General features: G+C 38.4%; 1 protein-coding gene across 9 annotated transcripts in view; it reads left to right on the top strand.

Moving 5' to 3' along the window:
• The window catches only part of MAPK10 (mitogen-activated protein kinase 10), a 315,557-nt gene that overhangs the window by 169,679 nt on the left and 125,127 nt on the right, over positions 1 to 20,751 (top strand). For 4 of the 9 annotated variants that reach the window (XM_049815264.1, XM_049815263.1, XM_049815267.1 and 1 more), the window contains 2 exons: positions 4,202 to 4,340; positions 11,728 to 20,140. In XM_049815264.1, coding sequence (XP_049671221.1) covers positions 4,202 to 4,340; positions 11,728 to 11,737 — 149 coding nt within the window. In that variant the 3' untranslated portion in view covers positions 11,738 to 20,140. Of the gene's footprint in view, positions 1 to 4,196; positions 4,341 to 11,727; positions 20,141 to 20,751 lie in introns of those variants that run through there. The other 5 variants (XR_007507809.1, XR_007507807.1, XR_007507808.1 and 2 more) reach the window with 5 other exon arrangements.

Here is a 20,751-nt window from a genome sequence, read left to right as displayed (position 1 = left end):
ATTCCATTATTGCATCCCTACTCAGTCTTCCTTCCTTTGAACTTCACTACCCACATCTTTGTCTTTCAAACCTACTGCTTTTCTCTATACGTGTTATCTAGTTAACTTCTATCTTCCATAGATCATGGTGTACAAACCTGTCTGCTTAAGGCACGAGTAGTGCTGAATTGAGTGGAAGAATTTGTGTGTAGGTGTGTATATATGTGTTACATAAATATGTAAGCAAACAACATCCACATGTCCACGTGCACACATGAACACTGAATTTAATCTTAGATGGTAGTTTTTGCTTTTCTATTATTTCTATGTCACAGAATTGCTAAATGGTTCTGTTTTATTTATAAATTCAGATGCTGTACCCCTTACCAACATGCTCACTCTTCAAAGGGTCTGTGCCATATCATTACTCATCTGGGAGAATAAAAGTGATTAGAATAAAATGTTTTCTCAGTGGAACTCAGTCACAACAATACATGTGAGAAATAGCCTCTAAATTTAATCAGCCTTCAGGATTGTTGACTAATTCACACCCTTATAACAGGAAGATATATACCTTTTATACACCTATATCCTCTCCAGAATACACACACACACACGTGGGTGTATATATATATATGTGGCTATCACACATGCATATGTGCATCTTCTGTTGAGGTCTCCTTGTGGGTTCCACAGATGATGCGTCATTTATTTTAAATTACTCACTTTACCAAGAAGTGCAGTAGAACTTTTCACTAGCAGTCTCAGGACTCTTCTGCTCTGTCATTTGTGAAGCAGAGAAGCAAAGGATATAAGCTGTTTTATGCAGAGATACAGGAGGAATATACCAATACTGTTTTCTATTTGGTTAATGCACTTTAAAAAGTGTTTCTGACTGGTATTATCAAACAGCAGATATTTCCATTAAATAAAAAAAATTTAATACAACACTGTAGATTATTTAGAATTAAACCTAAGTTCTGTCCAAAGTAAATAATCTTCCTGCTATTTGCAGATTTTCTCTGCTCTGACACTGCATACTACCTAACCTCTCACACTCTCCCCTAGTCTTCACTACCCAGCTTTGGTTTCATACCTAACATTTACAACTGTCTTCTCATTTCTAGATACTGAAGAATATAGTAAATAGCACTTATCTTTGTGCAGCTTATTCTTAGTAGTTCCCTTCCTTGCTGAAAATTGCTCTTCCCTTCCTGCCTTTTAGTTGCTGTCTGATTTGGTCAGTTATTTAGTCAGTTATTGCTATCACCCAAGAACTACTGAATACCTTTAGAAGTCGTTTTCTGTCATCTGCAGAAGCTAAAATAAGCAGCTGATGGACTTGCCAAGCATTGTGACATTAGCTATCAAGAGTTACTAGTTACATGATTGCTGAGCAAATCCCCAAAACAGACCCAAGGCTTTTTTGGAAACGGCAAAAGCTGCAGTTCTTTCAGTTCCACAGACACACACAACACCCCCACCCCACAGCTCCAGTCTGTACCACGTCTCAGCTGAAGTCTTAAAGGTACTTCCATAAGTGCTAATTAAATAGGGCTTCACAGGAGCCCTCTGCAGAAGGAATCCTGGCTTTACAGCAGGGAAGCTGATGTATGGCTTAAAAAGTAGCTGTCAAGTCAACGGCAGAGCCATGAACGGATCCCAGGAGCTCCTTCTCACCTGCTCTAACCTTTTGCTCTTTTCCTTGACCCTGCAGCCGGTGAGGAGCTTCCTGCCAAAGAGCAAATTCATAAATGGGGCTCTTTTTCTCTTTTGAATGCACCTCTCTCATTTCTGCACTGTTTCACCTGGCACCCATCCTTTCAGGAACAAGCTGTTGTAGCACCAGGCAGGTGCAAAGCATAGCAAATGAAGCATTACTTACTGACTAGGACAGCTTTTGGTTGGGTTTCTGAGTGTTGCTGCGTAAGTGCTGCTCTGTGCTGCTGAATTCTTTAATTCTATCATTTAGGTTTGGTGTGGTTTCATTTGGTTTTGTGGGTATTTTGTGAGTCTGGGTGCTTTGGGGCTGCAACAGTAACTATCAGATCTGCGTGTTGTGTCACGTGGAATTGTGCTGAAAGCTAGGAATAACCATAAAAATGCACTTTACAGAAACTTCTGGGCTGAGTTGATACTTGCCAAAATGAGCATAGCAGCATTTACTGAATTCAGTGGTGCTGAATCAGACAGAGTGTAACAAAATCTTTACCCATACAATTTTTGCAACTATTTCTTCAGTTTTTTTGCCTAAGTTGATTACACATTCATCAAAGACAGCTGCATAGCAACAGTTTGATCAAAAGTTGATTGAACCTACTGGAATCCTTTCCATTTGATTCCTGAGACAGTATCCATGACTTAATGGCAGGCTTCTGTCCAGCACTGTAAACATTTAGAAAGTTAATATATTGTTTAGTCATTAATATCATTAAATTCAGTCATATTTTGACTATATCTAAATGCATTTGTCTTGACTGATTTGTATTTTCATAAAATGCCACATGGTTTAATAACATGTAAACATGAAGTAACAGTATTGTACTGGATGATTACTGATGAGTATGAATGAGGTACGTGTAAATAACTCTCAGAAAAACAAATCTTCTGTCAGAAAAGATGAATGATTGCTGTGTCTGCAGTCACCAATGAGATTACATTGAGATTGCTCTGTCTTTTTGTTGCATTTACAGAATTAACTATTTTATTTTCCAAATGCATCAGGAGAGTAAACTAATTTGAGTGCTCTTCTGATGCCAGAATATCTTTGTACTGCTACAACAGCAGAAAGCAGTTCCCATCTGGAGCTCTGAATGTGAGCATATCCGTTTCTGTTTTATGCATATTTATAGTGGATGCGTATAAAGGGAAGAAAAAGTTGAGGAAAATAGAAGAGTGGTTGGCAGTATGGTATGGTGGCTTGTTTTCTCAAAGTAATGTTTTTATTGCAAACTGGAAAGTGACAGAAATCCTCTCCTTTTGGCCATAGCATCATATATTTTGCCTAGGCTATTAATTTCCTCATTAAGAATATATGAGCTTTGTAATTTTACTATGTGTGGGGTTTTTAGGTGTGTTCTCTTGCTTTTCAAGGCAATAGATGTTAATTTCTGTCCATTTCAAGGAAATGAAAATCTGAAAAAATCAGCTGAGAAAACTTTTTTGGCCATAAGAATGAAATGGCATCTATCTGCAGAACAAAGATCTGTTTCTCATGGTAACTAGCTACAATTTCCAGCTGTGCAATATCATGCAAAATCATGTATTTTGTTGTCATGAATATTTAATGAAAATTAATGTATCCCTTTCAAATGGCAGACAGTGTTAATTTTGGTGGAAAGAGGACAATAAAATGTTGCCTGAAATGTTTTTTCAGTGGAAAAAAATACCAATCAAACTGTTGTTTGCTACTCTGAGAACTACGTGTGAGCTGAGGTTAATGGACAGAGTGACAGTTGAGCAGTCATAGGTGCACGATAAATACATTCTTCACATGGCTTTGTATTTATCACACAGGTATCTGCATTTATAGGACAGATAATTTCTGATAATATTCAGGGATGTGATAAATGTTTGGTCACATTAATGATAATCTCATGGAGGTACATTCTTCGTTTCGCAAAGTCAAAGTGATTTTTTTGATAATACCTGGTACTATCGTCATTTTACAGAGGATATGTAAACTTGGGTGCACAAAAATACTGTGACAACTGAAATCCTGGGCTTAGTCACCTAGTCCTTAACTAAGAGGAAGAAAACAGCCTTGTCTCCCCCACAGCCATCTTCTCTGCATTGCCACTAGGTGATTTGATGCCACCCATTCTACTACCTACAAGAAAACTGGGATTTTATGAGACAGTGTGGAGGATTGGGTTAGTTTTTTTAATCATCTTGTTGGTGCCTGTGTGATCCTAGCAGGCATCTGATTGTTGGATGTTTTGTAACTCTAAGAAGGCTAGAAAGAAGTGGAGTGATAGACACAACATGAGCTATACCTCTTCAAAACGGACTGTTGAGGGAGAGAATTTCCTGGTAAAATATTTAATATTATCTAATGCCTAACGTTTGTATGGCCCACTTTCTGCTAATGTTTGCCATTGTTTAAAATGGTCTGTGTACTTACGTGCCTGTTGCCACAGGGTAAGTATCCTTTGCTTTTTAAACTGTGAGACGTTTAGGGGTTTCAGGTTTAATCACGTTGGTGTTCGTTTTCGTAGCACAGGTGCAGCAGTGAACAGCAGTGAAAGCCTCCCTCCATCCTCATCTGTCAATGACATCTCATCCATGTCCACGGATCAAACACTGGCGTCTGACACGGACAGCAGCCTGGAAGCTTCTGCAGGACCCCTCGGTTGTTGCAGGTGACTAGCCGCCTGCCTGCGAAACCCAGCGTTCTTCAGAGGATGATGTAATTTAGGAGGAAAAATTAACAGGAGTTAAGAGATGAAAAGGAAGAGAAATAAAATACAAAGATTTAAACAAAACAAACAAAAAAATCTTTTCAGCCTGCTTCTCCTACAGAGTTATGTAATACAGCTAAGCTCAAGTGTATATTTAACTTATTGCTCTGCTTTGGTCTTCTTCCAATGATGCTTACTGGGGGGAAAAAAAAAAGGAACTGAAAAATCCTTTTTTTTTTTTTTACCCCCTCCCCATAAGTTGTAAAATTAATGGCTGCAAAACCAGCAACCTGCAACTGTCCTTTTCACGCTGGCATGACAAGGTGTGCAGTAGCCACTCTCAAACATACGAGTGTGTATCTGCCTTCACTCTCTGTTCTGTCACCTTCTGCCCAGTGAGGCAGATAGGGATATACATGCATTTTTCTTCATATATGAGTAGCACATACACACACATGCCAATAGAATTCTGGCAGTGTTTGCAGCTGTGTGCCTATAGGAGCGTGCACATCTGCATACGTACTTAGTGTGCACTCCACAACTAAATGGCCCATTTCAGGTGAACTGCATAACTACATGTGTGACCAGTATATATTCTATTTGTTTGTTCACTGATGAGGTTGCATATCTTGTATGAGGATTTGTGGAAGTGTAAATAACCACACTGAACTGTGGCTCCCTCAGACACTTGAAGATGTAGCACCAAAATTTCTGCTGAGAGTTGTATATGTATTTTGATATAATAAGCAGTTTGTATTGAAAGAAGAAGCCACAGAGCTTCATAGAAAAATGTTTGTTTGTGAATGTTAAGACTTGTTGTTCTGATTTTTAGAGCAGATATGCCAAGTTTAAGACCAGGTTAGAAGGAAGCACATGTATCTTTGCAAGCTACAGGGAACAGGAATGAAGGGGTTTTTTTATGCATGTCTAAGCCCAGAAAGATTTATCTCAGTAAGCAACTTTTTCTGTCAATGTTAAGTGAGTTATCATCTTAGTTCATAGATAGGCTCGCTATTATGAATTGCGTGTATGCCTGTATGTTAGGGGGTATGACGGTGTTGGGGAATAGGCAGATTATGATCAAAAGGACATGTAACAACTTGGTTTTATTTTATGTCTAGATCTTTACTAGGTTAAATAGAGAAAGGATATTTGCAGCCCACTCCCTCTCAGTGTATGTTTGCGACTTAGAGTTTGTTTTCCTTTTAAATCATTCCCTTGCAGGAGTCTCCACTACTAAGAGCACAGGCCTTCTCTAGGTGCTTTTAGCTCTTCATTTGCTTGTTACAAATCATCTGACTCCCCAGGAAGTTTTATCAGCTGTGTTACATGGAAAAGAACCACACAGTACATGGGGCTCGTATTCTTATATTCTAAGTAATAATAGAGGGTATCAATCAGCTAGTGTACTGGGCTGAAAAAGTCACAATCAGGGGTTCAAGGCAGTTTTGACAAGTTCTGAAGAACCCAACAGTGACCGAATGTCAAATGGATTTTACCAGGTAATAATATGTAGGATTCCCAGTGGTAAGTAATAGCAAGCATTTTTATCAGAGAATGGCAAAACTCCACACAGAATTTCAGAACAACTGAATATTTTTCCAGCCAAAACAGCAATTAGCATTTTCCACTGCAAGGTCATCATTACCTGAGTTGGAAATTAACTAAAATCTGAGTCATCTCTTACCAAAGTGTGCCATGTAAACTGAAATGAGCTAAATCATACTCTCATGCTTTTCCAAATATCAAAGAGAGAACCTATTTAGAATATATTACTGGTTATATTACTGGTTATTTTAAATTCACTAATTCTTATGTATTCAAAGTTCTACCAAAATAGGACTGTTCAAGTAGGTGGCTTACAAGCCTGCCATTCTGTGGTAGGAAAAAAAAATCAGTAGCAAGTCAGATTTTGTTCAAAGGGAAAAAAGCAAAGAAAAAAAAACTTCTTTCCAGGTTGGGGAGGAGGGGAGATAAAAAATTAAGTGGATATAAAATAATTTCAGACTTGGTAGGTCTGAGCTCAAAATTGCTGTAGGAAATGTTTTGGGTTTTTTCCCCCCAGGTATAATTTTGGTAGATTTTTATAGAAATTTTTTTAAGAATAAAATTAGGTCAATAATGCTCTAAAAACTCAGAGCAGTAATTGTAAAAGCAATAATTTACTACTGCTAAAAATATTTAGCAATATTCTCTCTTAAGCCATGAAAGATCAAGTCATTGTTGAGTGATGTAACTCTCACTTCAAAGCCAATGATCATAAAAGTGTTGAAAGGTGAACAGCAATGCTCTGCAGGTATGAAGGCAATAACACCAAGGGTGACTTCTTAGCAATAATGAAATGTATCACCTCCTGAATTTAATTCTCCATAGGTATATATTAATAATATTCAGGTAACTAGTATCTGCTTTACATTCCATAGTGTGCACCATTTGGGTGTGTTATTTAAACAAAACAAAACAAAAAAGTGTCTCGAAGAGGCAAAGCTGTACGTAGGAGAAACTGTAAAATTACCACAAATATACACCATAGAAACTTGGAATAATCACAGTTCATTGCCAGTGATATTATGAAGGTGTGGCATAGGCAATAGCAGAGAAGCCATTTGTAGTAGACAGATGCTTACAGATCTTCCATGTTTCATCTATCAAAGCCAAAAAACGTGCTCTTAGTCCCATGGTATAATTCAATCTTGTTTGGGTTTGTGAGTGCTGGGTGGAGAACGAGTCACCATAGAAGATGTCCTAGTGATCAGCACTAAATGAACCCACAGCATAGAAGTTATATAGCTTTATTCCCAGAAGCCCTGATTCTGCTAAGCACCAGAGCTTGTACAAACATTTAAGGGAGGTTATAGGGATGCATACATAATTTTAACTAGCACGTGCTTTTGTCCTTCGCTCAGCAGTGATCGACATCAGCATGTGCTGAAGTGCCTTGCTGAAATGGGGCCTAAAAGAATTACTGCATCTCTTTTTGCCCTCGAATTAGTTAAGTCTCCTTTATGAGAAGCTCTGTATGGGGGAGGAGACTTGGGGCTGTCCACATTGGACACTAGAAAAAAGCCATCAATGAAGAAAAGCAATAGGTCTTTACAATTCTGGTCCTTGTTTGTCCAAACTGAAGTAGCAACCATCAAACAGGAGTAGTATCCTTTGTTATGCTTTGTGTCAGGAAGTTGGTGCCGTCAGCTGGTATCTTAAAAGAATGCATGTACTCTTGAATAAAAGACTGCAGTGATGATATTCTGTAGCTGTGTTAAGGTGAACAAATTTGTTCTTTCAGATTCTAGAAGTTTTGATACCCTTCTCTTCAAGTATATACCCCTTTATTCCAATATTCTGTTCAGTTTTATAATGTAGATGCTTTTCTTATTTTTCTTGCCAGTGATCTTTTAAATCTACCTCTCTTTAAAATGTTGCTAAATAATACTTGAGTAACAATTCTCACCTCATTCTCTGAGGTTTGCAGTTGTAAGCGTAATTGCCACCACTGCAGAGATGTAGGAAATTGGGAAGCCAGAGCTCTATGACCGATGTTCCAAGGTATTTAGGCACTAAAGCAGGGGCAATCAGAGAGCCTATGCCAGAAGTGGTGTATTTTCCATCAGCATGAATGGCAGTTGTGGACACCTTGGTATTTTTGAAAATATGCCTAAGAGCCTCTTGGTATCTTAAGTGCCTGAATACCTGAAGAAATTCTGTCCCAAGTGGCTTGCTTAAGTCATGTAGATAGCCATCATCAGGGTGAGGAAAATGGCAGAAGCATCTTAACTATCAGTGGCTGCTTAGAGCACTAACTGCAAAAAATAGCATTGAGAAGGGAGAGAGGAAACTTGCTGCAAAATGTTCCTGCTTTATTTTCAGATGGAGTACTTCTGGGTAGTATGAGAAACTCAAAAAAGGAAAAAAAAAAAAAAAAAAGTCAGAATTGCTCTTAAAAAGACCTTTCCTCCCATTTTCCTTCTCACTGATGAGTTTAAATGAGGATGATGTATTGATTTACTTCAAGTTGATGCAAGGTTATGCATGTTTTTTAATCCAAAATTTTCTGTAATTTTTGAAATTAGTTTTCCGATAATGACTTGGCAGCTGGAATAGTATCTTGTGAGTTTTGACTATATTGCATTAAAATGTAATGGATCTTTAGAGAGTTCAGATATTTGACTTGGTCACACACTAATTTATGTGAATTGCATTGTGGCTGATAATCCTCCCATACTGTCTAGAATTCCATGGCACAGATAGATTCAGGAATCTTAGCAAGCTTGCATTATATAAAGCAGAACTTAAAGCTGTGTTTGGAGTGCAAGTATGGTAACGTGTCAAAAAAAAAAAAAAAAAGCTACAGAAAGCCCGATCAGGTACTTTCCTAATGTGCTGATGGTTTTCCTCTGGAAATCACCAGTTCCTGCACGCTATTGGCCTCCAGAGATTACACAAGACAGATGATCATGTCACTGTATCACTCTTCTAAACTTATAACCAAGAATACATTCATATATATGGTTTTATCTTCATATATATTGCTTTACCTTCAAGCTTTGGGCTAACGATACTAAAGAAATTAGACTTGTTGCAGTGCCTTTAGGAAGTTTCCCAAAGTAGTGCTACTTAACTGATTTGGATTGTATTCTAATGTTTGTCAGTGAGCACCAGTGATTTCTTTTCCACCAACATATTTTCTCATGAAAAATATGCTAATAGTAAATTTTAGAACTGCTTGAGAGAGTCAGTTTCAGCAAATCTCCCAAATTTTTAATTTAAAAAAAAAAAAAAGTGCTTTGAGTATCCTGAAATCATTGTAAAATGTAATTGGAATATTTTAATTCAAAATAATTTTTAATAGGCAACGTTAGCTTATTTATATTACAAACTTCGCAGTATTTCAAAGGATCAGAAATTATTTTCATTTCAGATCTATATTTCTTTCTTCATGCTTACTGAGATTTTAAAATTATGTGTGAATTCAAACATGCAAAACCAAAAAAATAAAAGGCATTTTGCAACAAACTCTGTGTGCTCCCAGGGAGAGCAATATGAAAGACAACCTGCAGGGAAGAATTAGAGTTTCTTTTAATAGTCTGGAAAAAAAGTCTGAGTTAGTGGCTCACTTTAAGTTTAGGCTTTTGTTTTTCTTTGCTTCTATATGAGTGTGTAGGAAAGAGAGGGAGTGCATATGGATGTGTTTTTTAGAACCTGTGTTCTATTCATATTTGATCTAAGTTCTCAGTGTGGAGAAAGAGCATAACTGTAACATAATCACACATCTTCAAGGATCTGATGGCTGTGCTTATTTGAACTTCCACCACTTTACAAAGGACGTGGTTAACTAATTGCAAACTCAAGGTGGTCTTTTTCACACACACAGACAAAAAGAAAACCATTGTGCAGTAGGTTTGAATACTCCACAAATACGTAATGTCTTAATTAGTAAGATGCTTGCGGGAGGTGGGGGAATGGTGAATGTGTCATCTTCACTGATGAGCTGGAAAACTGACCTGTCCAGTGGAATTTAGTGGAATCTGCTTAGTGTATTGGGAACTTGCCAGTGTGGCCTGATTATTTTTTTTTCTTTTGTTTTTGTTGTTTTAAATTAACTCTTGATTGCACAAGGTGAACTGTTTAACTTAATTTCTGTTCAGGCTCATTGGCCTATGGCAAGTCTGAGTTTTAAAGAGGGTTTGATTCGACAAAAGAATGTTGAAAAACTTCAACTGAGGCTAATGGTGCCTTTTTACCTGAGAGTGAAAAGCTGAAAAGCACATATTGAAGGAAGACACAGTCAATTTGGTAAATAAATGTATGCCTACCATGCTTATCATTTCAGACAGGTAAGCCTGTCTCTTTTGCTAATTTTCACTGAACAGGGCCATTCTTGTCTTCTGGAAAGCAAGATATTTATAATGTAAATAGTTGTATTGATTTTTTTTTTCCCCCCTTCCTCTGTAACTAATATGTAATAATCCAACACACTATTTCTGTTACATCTTTTACAACAAGGCCGCTGTATGCCTAAATATGGTTGACCTCTGACTTTTTCCTAAGTCAGTCACATGCTGAAAAGGAGGGTGCTGGAGGTTTCAGTGTACATATAGAAGAATCATGTATATTTAGTAAATTGAGTAAGTGGGACTTATGGCCAGTATACATTAAGCTACACAGTAACAAAGCTGCAGATCTTAACTAGCAAAAACAACTGTTCACCTTGCAATGTCCATCCTGTAATAAGATCTAAGTTGCACCTGCCTGTAGTTCTGCATGATCAGACTTCAAAGTATAACTAACAAGATCTGTAATGTATCAGTGTTGATAAACGTAAATGTAAAAAAAAAAAAAAAGAAAAAAAAAGAAAAAAGAAAAACTTGACCAACAAAAGAAAATCAACAGCAACAGTTCAGTGTCAGGACTGGAAGATGAAACATGTCCAGTTTTGTTGCGCAGTTTTAGCTGAAAAGAACAACCAGTGTCAGTCAGCATAAATGGACTGTGGTAGTTAAGGAACCAACCTTATTTCCATATTGTTTTGTTCTTATCCTGTTTTCCTTTGACCATCTGTTGTTCCCTGTATGTAGTACAGGGGAGAACGAGGCCTCAGTCATTGGTGTTTTATGGGTCAATATTGCATCAATGATTTCTGACTTCTGTTTGTTTAGCAATTACTGAACTAAGATGGAAATCTTGTGTTCTCCCATGTGTCAGAAGGAATCCTGTTAGAGCTTCCACATGAGGATACTCTTCTCAATGCTGTCTTGACTCCTGTCAGTTGAATGACTTTGCAGTGTTCCAAATAAACAGCACAACACAGCAAACCATATTGATTGAGGGCTTCATTACAAGTGTGTTGTGCATCTGTACTTTCACAGGGGCTCAAAGTCATGCAGGGACAGGACTCAATTGAAAAATTGTGTGTACTCTATGCATGACGCCTATATTACACCTTTATGACCTTATAGTGGTAAAACTGCTGATCTTTACAGACGTGGATTTGGACCATCTTTTTTTTGGAGGAAAGCTGTAGTGAACCTCGGTCCTTATCCCACAAACCGCTCACTTCTATCCAGGGCAGCTAAGTGGAAGTTAAAGTGGTGTGAGGGCTTTCTGGGCGGCCGTGCACAGGGGTGAATTTCATGCTGTTTGAATGTGATCTTGCCAAAAAGCCTGTATGTCTAGCAGGGGAGACTGTGACTGTTCTATAAGGAGTGTTTGTGTTGTTTACTTTAAAACAAGCTTTGCTAATTAAAATAGTGTATTCCGGAGTCTATTTGAATGGCATGAAGGGTATCAATTAAGAAGATACAAAGTATGCTCATACAGCTCTCCTGGCTTCTTCTTTTGTTTTATTCAGCCCTTGCTAGGGGACACAGATAAAGCTGTAAACATGTGGAAATTGCCAGGATTACAAATCCAGGATTACAAAATCCAGGGGAAAAAATGACCACATGACTTGACAGAATGAAGAAAAACTGCCAAGTAAAAGCGAGTCCCTCTCCCATCTCTTCCCCCATTAAAAAATGTAAAACAAAATCAGGCCAATAACAAAAAAAAACAAACCTAAAAAACCCCAAACCATCATACCAACTGAAGTTACGCTTTGGGGACTGATTTTTCACAAAGGTCAGCAACACTTCACTCCAAGTGAAAAAAGAATAAAAATGAGAGAGGTGTTGCCTTTTGGAAAACATTGTTGGTTTTCTCAAGTCTTGCACAAACTATCTGTGCCCATTATATTTCTAAGCAAGTCAAACTATAATACACGGGGGACATTCTTATGTTTGGATTTATCATGTAGAGATGAAAAGAAAAAGCACAAACAGCCTTCTGTAGAAACAGTTTGAAGGGGGGGAGCTATAGAAAAGAATGAATTAAAGCACCTTGTAAGCACTGCAAAGAAAGAAATTCTTACAGTTGTTGGTACTTAAATGCCATTTCAAACATACTGTGCAGAGCTGGTACTCTTGCTCTGACTTGCTAAAACAGGACAATTTTCAAGGGCTATTCTTCTTCCAGTTTGTATATGCAGAGGTTGGCTAAGCTACAATATACAACACAAACCTCTGATTCATAGTGGCTAGGGAATTTTGGCTTTGTGATTCTTACTGCAAAATGGGAAGGATAGGGACCAGCTTTTTTGTTTTACTGGGTACTGTTTGAGACAATTGAAGATTCATCTTTCTTTGAGAGGCTTGCACTTTTCAGGAGTCAGAATTTTTATGACCATATTTCAGTGATCTACACACCATTGAATCCAGAACTGAAGCTGTAACTGTGATTTAGCTTCAAATAACTCGAGTCCTAAATTCCAGAAAATCTGAAGTTGTATTTGAACAGGACAGGTCTATCTGCTATAACGCTCCTTGGTATTCAATGGAAGTACCTTTTGTAGCAACAGACCAGCCTTGGAATTTTTCTTCAGTCAGTTTGCGTGATGGCCTAAACATCTCATTTGGTAAGGGGGAGTATGTGTTGCACGCTGATGAGCTGTAGCAAATCAATGGAATCGTCTGTGTTGAAGCGGAGTTGAAGGAAGGAGATCAGAGTGCCTCTGCAAAACTTCCCCTCCCTCTCCACTTGAGGCAGATGAATGGGATGAAGGTCAGTGAACAACCTTTGTGCTAAAACTGATGAACATTTGCTATGGTGTTGAGGCCCATTTAAATGCACTGAGACCAGTTCACAGTCCCCTTATGGTACATATGGCTGTTGCGATCTGCATGTGGGATCTTTCTAGTTTGATGTCAGAGTTAGTTTCACTTCTCCTGTGGAACCCTCTGCTGGAGGCTGTTCAGTTTTGGCTGTTTCTATGTGTGTGCTGATGCTTAGAAAGCAACAATTTTGCGGGTTCCATTCTCTGCCCTGTGGCTGGGACTGTCTTCCAGTACATGCAGATAAAGACGGAGATTATCTTGCTTTTAAACATGCTTTCCCAAACCCTCTTTGGATGGTACAGCTCGGAGCCTGAATTGCAAATCTGCTGTGCCTCCAAGAAACCATGACAATCGGCATAGTGTAAGGAGCCAGGAAGGAAGTTTAGCTGGTTAAATTAATACTGATTTCCTATTGTATTTGTCTTATTTTGAAATTGATGCTGGGAAGGAGTAAGTGTTGTTTGTCTCCTGATGTTTCCATATGATGATCTGTCCACATTCCAGGAGCACTTATATATAGAATAGTAATTAACGTGCTGGAGAAAATAGCCCTCTTTCTGAATATGTCTATTTAATGGATAGACTGGGGCTTTTGTTAAGTAAGTCCCATTACAAGAAGTGGCTGACTCGTCTGAAAGATTTTAGCCTTTCTTTCATCATAAGCCTAGAACAAGCAATGGGGGTATTTCACATTTCTCTAGGCTAAATTTGAAATGTGTGAAATTATTCCCACCCCTACTTCACATCTAACATTGGAGAATAAGGGGAATTATCTTTGATTCTTACAAACTCCCGAGGCCAAAATTATAAAGAAGTAGCTGCTGCAACAAAACACTCCATACATTTTCCGTAACAATTAATGGTTTAATGTGTGGATGAGGTAAAAAGCTGTACAATGACCCCTTCCTGCCGTTAACCCTAGCTTGTTAAAGACGTGTCTGATGTTACAAGATTAAGCTGTGTTAGTGATTAAGAAATTGATGGCAGATACTATGAAAACATCTTTAAGTCTTGATTTGTCATCAACAAATGTTCAGAAAGATTACCTCTGGAATTTTTTGTCACGGAAGATATGTTTATGCCCATGCCTTGCTGGATTTGTTCTCAGCATTCTCTTGATGATATTCCTGCTCTTGGAGTAGTCTTACCTTTTTAGTTCAGTTGCATCATCTTAGAAGGGAAAGGATATGTTTTAAGTGTTCTCATCAGAATGCTAAATCATAGCTAGAATAAATGTTCACTTTTTGGTTTCCTCCTTTTTTATATGAATAATTACCCTAAATACTTCAGTAGCAAAAGTCCAGGAGGTATGTCACCACAGGGTGCTGTTAAATGCGCCCACCCCACACCTGTTTTCCAGAGAGTAGTCTGCATTTCAGGGAAATGTTTGTGGATATAGGTGTTCAGGGGGAATGGAGACTCTTTCTTAATGTCATCCTCGATCCAGAATTAATGGGGTTTGAACACAGATAAATTCAGAGTATGTACAAAAGTTCTCTTCAGTAAAATTGGAAGTACTCGAGGGCCCACCATGTAACTGAGTGGACTGAAGTATGAAGCTCTGGTTTTAAAAGCAATAAACATTATGAGAAATAGTTCAGGAATCAAACTTCATGTCTGAATACCACTGAATTTCAGAGTTCCAAGCCGACAGAAAATTGTCCAAATTCTTTTTCAAAGGCCTGATGCCATGTAGCAGATCAGAATGCATAGCTGTGTTCTCAGAGCAGGAGTCCTCTGAGATTTTTAGCGTATGTCTTTTTGAAATGTCAGTTAGTTGAAGGATTATTGTGATTTTCTGTGTAAAGGAAAATACTAATTTTTGGTAATGTACAGATCTCTTATCTTTTTTTTCACGAGAAAGGAGAAAAGTAACATCTCCTTGAACAACACTGCAACACAATACCATGCTGCTGACTGCAGGTGGGTCAGTGGGAGAATGCTGGCCAGGTTTCAGCACAGTTGTATTTGTCAGTTTTAGTTTCCTGACTCTGTTTTGTCACAAGCACAAGACGGTGTGGGGACATGGCAATAAAATTACAGCATGTATTGCTAAAATAATTCATTTGCCAACAGTGTCATGTGATTTCTGAAATATATGAAGGAAGTTTTAATTTACCTTTTTGGACATAATTATAGCATGAGAAAATTGACAGGATAACCAAACTGTCCATCGGTTTTAGCATTCCATTTTTAAGTGTTAGCAGAGAGACAAAGGTAAACACTCACATGTACTGCAAAAATTCACTGTCACTCTTATGCAACACCGAATCCAGAGGGATTGTGATTCCACATCAAATTTGCACGTGTTGCAACTAGTTCACAGGACCATCCAGTAACTGGGGAGAAAAAAAAAAGTATTTAGAAAATCAGAGTGTGCAGTGCAAAGAGATTTTTTTAAAGCTGATGGAGGAAGTCAACCATGGTTATTCCAGCTTCTGCTCTGTGTTAGATCAGATACCTTATCTCGGGTTAGTGTTGCGCTCATCTTACTCCTCTGAATGTGGTTATTGCAGAGCTGTATAGACACGGCTCCCTTCAGCAAGGAAGATGCACGGTACAGGTGTAGAGTGCCACCTAAAGGCAAAAATGTGCTGAAGGCTCCAGCAAAAGCAAAATTGAGCAAACCCATCAGCCTGTAAATCATCTGCTTGTTGCGTTTCTTCTCCAGCCAGACTGACCCTGGACAGTTCATCGTGTACTTGATGGTCTGGAGTGTTTCTTGGATAAAGCATAATTCTACATTTTCAGTAAGTTTTCATTAATTTTTTTCATTTTCCAATAAGTTTTGTGTATGAATGTGTGTAAATCACTCTGTGTAGCACAGGAGATGACAAGAAAGATGGTCAAATGAGCAGAATTGAGGGGTAGATGATGGTGGTGTTAAACCAACTGGGGGTGTGGGTAGATTTGGCCACCACCAAGTTCTTCAAAACTATTTGGAGTCCTGGAAGTAAAAGGCCACAAATAATTTAGGCAATTACCTTTTATGAATTTTCAACTGTCTGGTCTGTGTCCAACCTGAAATTACATAGTGAAAACTTCTTCCAACGTAGCATACAAAGATATGTCCAAACAGACATGCTATGTAAGCAGATTTCCCTTTAGATAGCTCAGCCATCAGACAGCAGTACAATTGGACAACACTATTATGCTGGGAAATTGCTTTGGTTAAGTTCTTTTCTCTGCAAATCTCTGCTCTAGTTGTTTTCTTTGTTTTTATGTCGACTTTAACAGAGAGGCATTCTCTGAACCATACCTTAAATATACCTTCCTTCAATTTCTGGTAATATTAAAAACAAGATGGAGCTTTCTGATTTACCACAGTACCTTTCAGAATCTCCGCAGAACTTTTTTCTGGTTAAATTAACACAAAGCAATTCCCAAGCAGGAAGATACTGCCAATCTCTGTTTCCTATTGTCTGAGGACTCCTCTTTGGACTCTGCCCTGATGGTATATGGGATCTCTCTGGTCATTGCACCAATACTTAATGAGGTAGTATAGTTTAAAAAGAGAAAACACATAGTGAAACTGGAGAAAAACTAATTATACATCTGTAATGGTAACTGTTTCCTAAAAAAAAAAAGATTGCCATGGTATCTGACTCTGTCGTTGACTCCGTTTCCTGTGTTTCTTGCTTTGTAGACTGACGAGTCTTATGTCCACTGTGGTATGTAATGTAGTTAACATCTGCTTTGTTATCCAGGCACAATCATAGAATGATTTGGGCTGGAAGGGACCTTTAAATGTCATCTAGTCCAACCCCCCTGCAATGAGCAGGGACATCTTCGACTAGATCAGGTTGCTCAGAGCCCCATCCAGCCTGGCCTTGAATGTTTCCAGGAATGGGGCATCTACAACTTCTTCAGGCAACCTGTTCCAGTGTTTCACCACCCTCATCATAAAAAATTTCTTCCTTATATCTAGTCTAAATCTATCCTCTTTTAGTTTAAAACCATTACCCCTTGTCCTATCGCAACAGGCCCTGCTAAAACCTTTGTCCCATCTTTCTTGTAAGCCCCCTATAAGTACTGAAAGGCTGCAATAAGGTCTCCCCGGAACCTTCTCTTCTCCAGGCTGAACAATCGCAACTGTCTCAGCCCTTCCTCATAGGAGAGGTGTTCCATCCCTCTGATTATTTTTGTGGCCCTCCTCTGGACCCACTCTTAACAGGTCCATGTCTGTCTTGTGCTGAGGACTCCAGAGCTGGATGCAGTACTCCAGGTGGGGCCCCACCAGTACCACCAAACTACAGAGAGATCAACCTTGTCATAATATTAATTAGTTCTTATCTCTGTAACAGTGGAAACGGTCAGGAGTGGCAGACTGAAGTTGAAAGAAATTACACGACTACTGTGAGTAATAACTGCTTTAGGCTAAACTTTCCTTTAGGTCTATACAGTTGAACCTGATGTTCCCCCACAGAGCAAACATTGTAACATTTTAGAAAGCATTCATCTTGCCAGGTGATACACTTTGTATCTTCTGGGGTTTAGCTCTAAGCTTATTAGGGGCTACTCTTATCAGCTAAGGAAATGACCCTTTCTTAAAGATAACAGCTTTCAGTAATTATCACATCTCTCATTTCACCATGTCAGAGAAGCGACTTAAAATTATGATTACATCCAAATTCCTGCTACATTGCCTGTAAGAAGTGTATTACAAGTAAAGGGAAAAAGATGTTATTGTATCTGAGACACATCAACATTGCAGTCTTGCTGTGAGGAGGTAATGACTTTGCACTTCGTAGTGAAGTGCATGCAGGGAATTAGTATTTTCATTGATTTGATGGTGTAGGTGATGTACAGTTTATATGCAGGGAGCAGCTACATAATATAGTAAGTGCACACAAGCATTTCTTTTTCTTCACAGAAAGCATTAAGTGGAAAAGTAGTCAGAGCAGTAACAACATAGCAACTAACTGAAAAATTGCAATTAATTCACCAAGCTAAATGCAACATATTTCCTTACCAAATTTTTTGTAAAACAGAATCCAGTAAGGCCTGTCTCAGGCAATGAGTTTCTATCAGGTGCTTCTTCAAGTATGAACTACCTACTGCGTGTGCTATGTGTGTGTGACTAAGTCATATCACAATGCTTAATATGTTCAAAGGCCAGTTAGGAAAGTAAATTACTTTGTATATAGGCAGCAGTAGCTATAAATTAGTGTGGTGTTTTGGGGAAATATCCCTGGAAACATTTTGGCACAATAGCTTTTTCTTTTTTTTGTTACAACACAACACTGAAGTATTGCCATAGACTTGCCCCCAGGTCACTGCAACACAGAGGATATTTTATGTTCTCTTCCTTTCATTTTTTTTAACTACTGAGGATTACAGTTGTCTCGGTAGTAGTAACAAATTTACCTACCATAGTGGCTTTTTTTGCAATTACTCAAGTCTTTATGCAAGAATGCATTGGATGTTTGTAGGAGTTTTTATGTTGAAAGAAAATAAAATGGGTTGTTAAGAATGTGGGACAATTGTTTCAGCCAAGTTGTGCAAATAACCAACACTAATGAACTAATGTGCTACCGGACTGCTAAGCAGCTGGTTGAAACAGCTCTGACATTATAAGCAATTTGGTTGTTGACACTGTGTTCAGTGTTTTGAACTGATGAAGGAACACCTGACAGCCATGCTGGTTACAGTCATCACTCTTTTAGGAAATACCAGGTTTAATGAGCACAATAGAACAAAGCAATACCTGCTAATTGGAAACAGTCGCCCCGTAGGTAAACAGTTGTAAATAATACCAAATCAGAATTTCACCTTCAGCCCACATCAGAAATTGGTTCAATACCACATATGCTGTTGGAGCATCAGGCTTTTGTAGCATTGTGTAAGACTACCCCTGAAACATACACACACATACATGCACATCAGGGTAGGGAAGAATAGAGAGCTGGAGATTGTCAGCATGTTGTCCCACCGTCTGAATACAGGCATGCTGGTTTTGCACTGCAGAGAAGCAGTGGACTCCCCATCATTCCTCTCCATGTCAGGAGGACTTCTCCATTTCTGCATGGTGTTCTGAGAGCAATTGCTGGTTTGGGGGTTGTGGCCTTTGATGTCAAATAATTCAACTTGTAGGTTTTGCGTCAGTTGGTGCATGTTTTCCCTGAGGTTCAGTAATGTGAACTGGAATGTTTATTGTCACACAGGCTAAGAACTGGTCTTTGGTTTGCCCGTGGGAGGCCTCTTCTAACTAACTCACATGGCTCTGACCTACCCATTCAGAGAGTTTTGAACTTAAAAGACTAAGCCAGGCAGCTCCTAAGGCTGGGAAAGAAAATTCCTATTCTTCAACTGAGCAGGACTTAAAATAGCAGTTAAAAGACCTAATGTGATGGTGATAAAAGTATGGGTGGTGTACTTTTATCCCCTTTAAAGTTTAACCCTTTCCCTCCATGTTCTTGACACACTAAAATCTCGTCCTCCCCTTTCAGGACAAAAATGTAGGAGCAGAGTCTACTAGTGTGTTGCAATTACAGTCTCCTCCTTATCTCAGTCATGGATGCCAGAGTGGCACAGAGTTAAGACCTCAATGAGAAAGGGACGCTCAGGTACTTGCTGCAATCATTCCTGCACTGAAGACCCCGTGTGTACATTCTCATTTACTAATAACACTCACACAGGTCCAAAGCTCTATCCCTCATTCAGGCAAAAACTCCTCCTTCATTGTCTAAAAGGAGATTTGGCTGAACAAGGAGGTCAGAATCAAGGTCAAACCTTGCATACAGATGGAGGCAGAGAAAGAAACTGTTTACTGCTGAGACTAAATGTAATTATTTTCTGTAAAATAACTAAATAAATAGCAGCTCAAGCAGCTTTGGCTCATTTTTCTTTTGTACTGATTGTGACTGATTTTGGTCTGGTGTGAGAAGGAGTTAAATGCATGGTTTCTCTACAGCAGTGTAGTGTAAGAGTCTGACAGCTCCATCCCCTTCTCTGCTCCCTGAATTTCAACTCCAACCACCACCAGACTTTTCAGAAAAGTATAATAATTTCAGGAAATGACTTACGTATGTCTCCTATCCTGAACTAATTATATTTTTTTAGAAGGAAGAACCAAAAAGACACTCAAGATTTTAAAGTTCCTCTGTATGAATAACTACTCTATGTATGTGATTGAAAATAAAAGCAAGTCTTTGAAATCAGTACCATAGTGTGGACTGCTTCATACCCTTTCAACTCTCAGGCTCTGCTTTTCAAGGGTATTATTATCAAATGCAGTGCAGTCATGTTTGGCAGTTGCCCTCTGGAGAACAGCAAAGGAAATGAAGAAACTTTGCCTTGCAATTTAAAGATACTGGATGTAGTTAGTTTCTGTATTGTGGTAACACTCTGGCTTGTGGTGGTAAACATTTCATGTCATATAATAACTTCAGCCACTTCCACTTCAATTCAGATTGAATAATATATGGAACTAGAAAACAATTTACTGCCAGTGTTAAATCTGGTTCATTTTTTTCCTAATACACTGGTATTCAGGAATGGTATAAAAATGTTAGCTATACTTACTTTAGTGCTTTGATTACAATTGTTTCTCTAACATTTCAAATCCATTTACAACCACAGCGCTGAGGAAAAACCTTGTTTTTCCTTAAGACATTGTTCATAATAGCTTTCTATACAAAGCTGTAACCTTTATCCAGTAAGAGACTGAATTAGAATGGAAATAGGAAGGTATTCTGATTTAAAAAAAAAAAAAAAGTGAAGTG

This window comes from Accipiter gentilis, chromosome 12, assembly GCF_929443795.1.
Source record: "Accipiter gentilis chromosome 12, bAccGen1.1, whole genome shotgun sequence".
Classification (NCBI taxonomy): domain Eukaryota; kingdom Metazoa; phylum Chordata; class Aves; order Accipitriformes; family Accipitridae; genus Astur; species Astur gentilis.
Note: the sequence above shows the minus strand (reverse complement) of the source record. Positions and strands in the feature narration are given on the sequence as shown.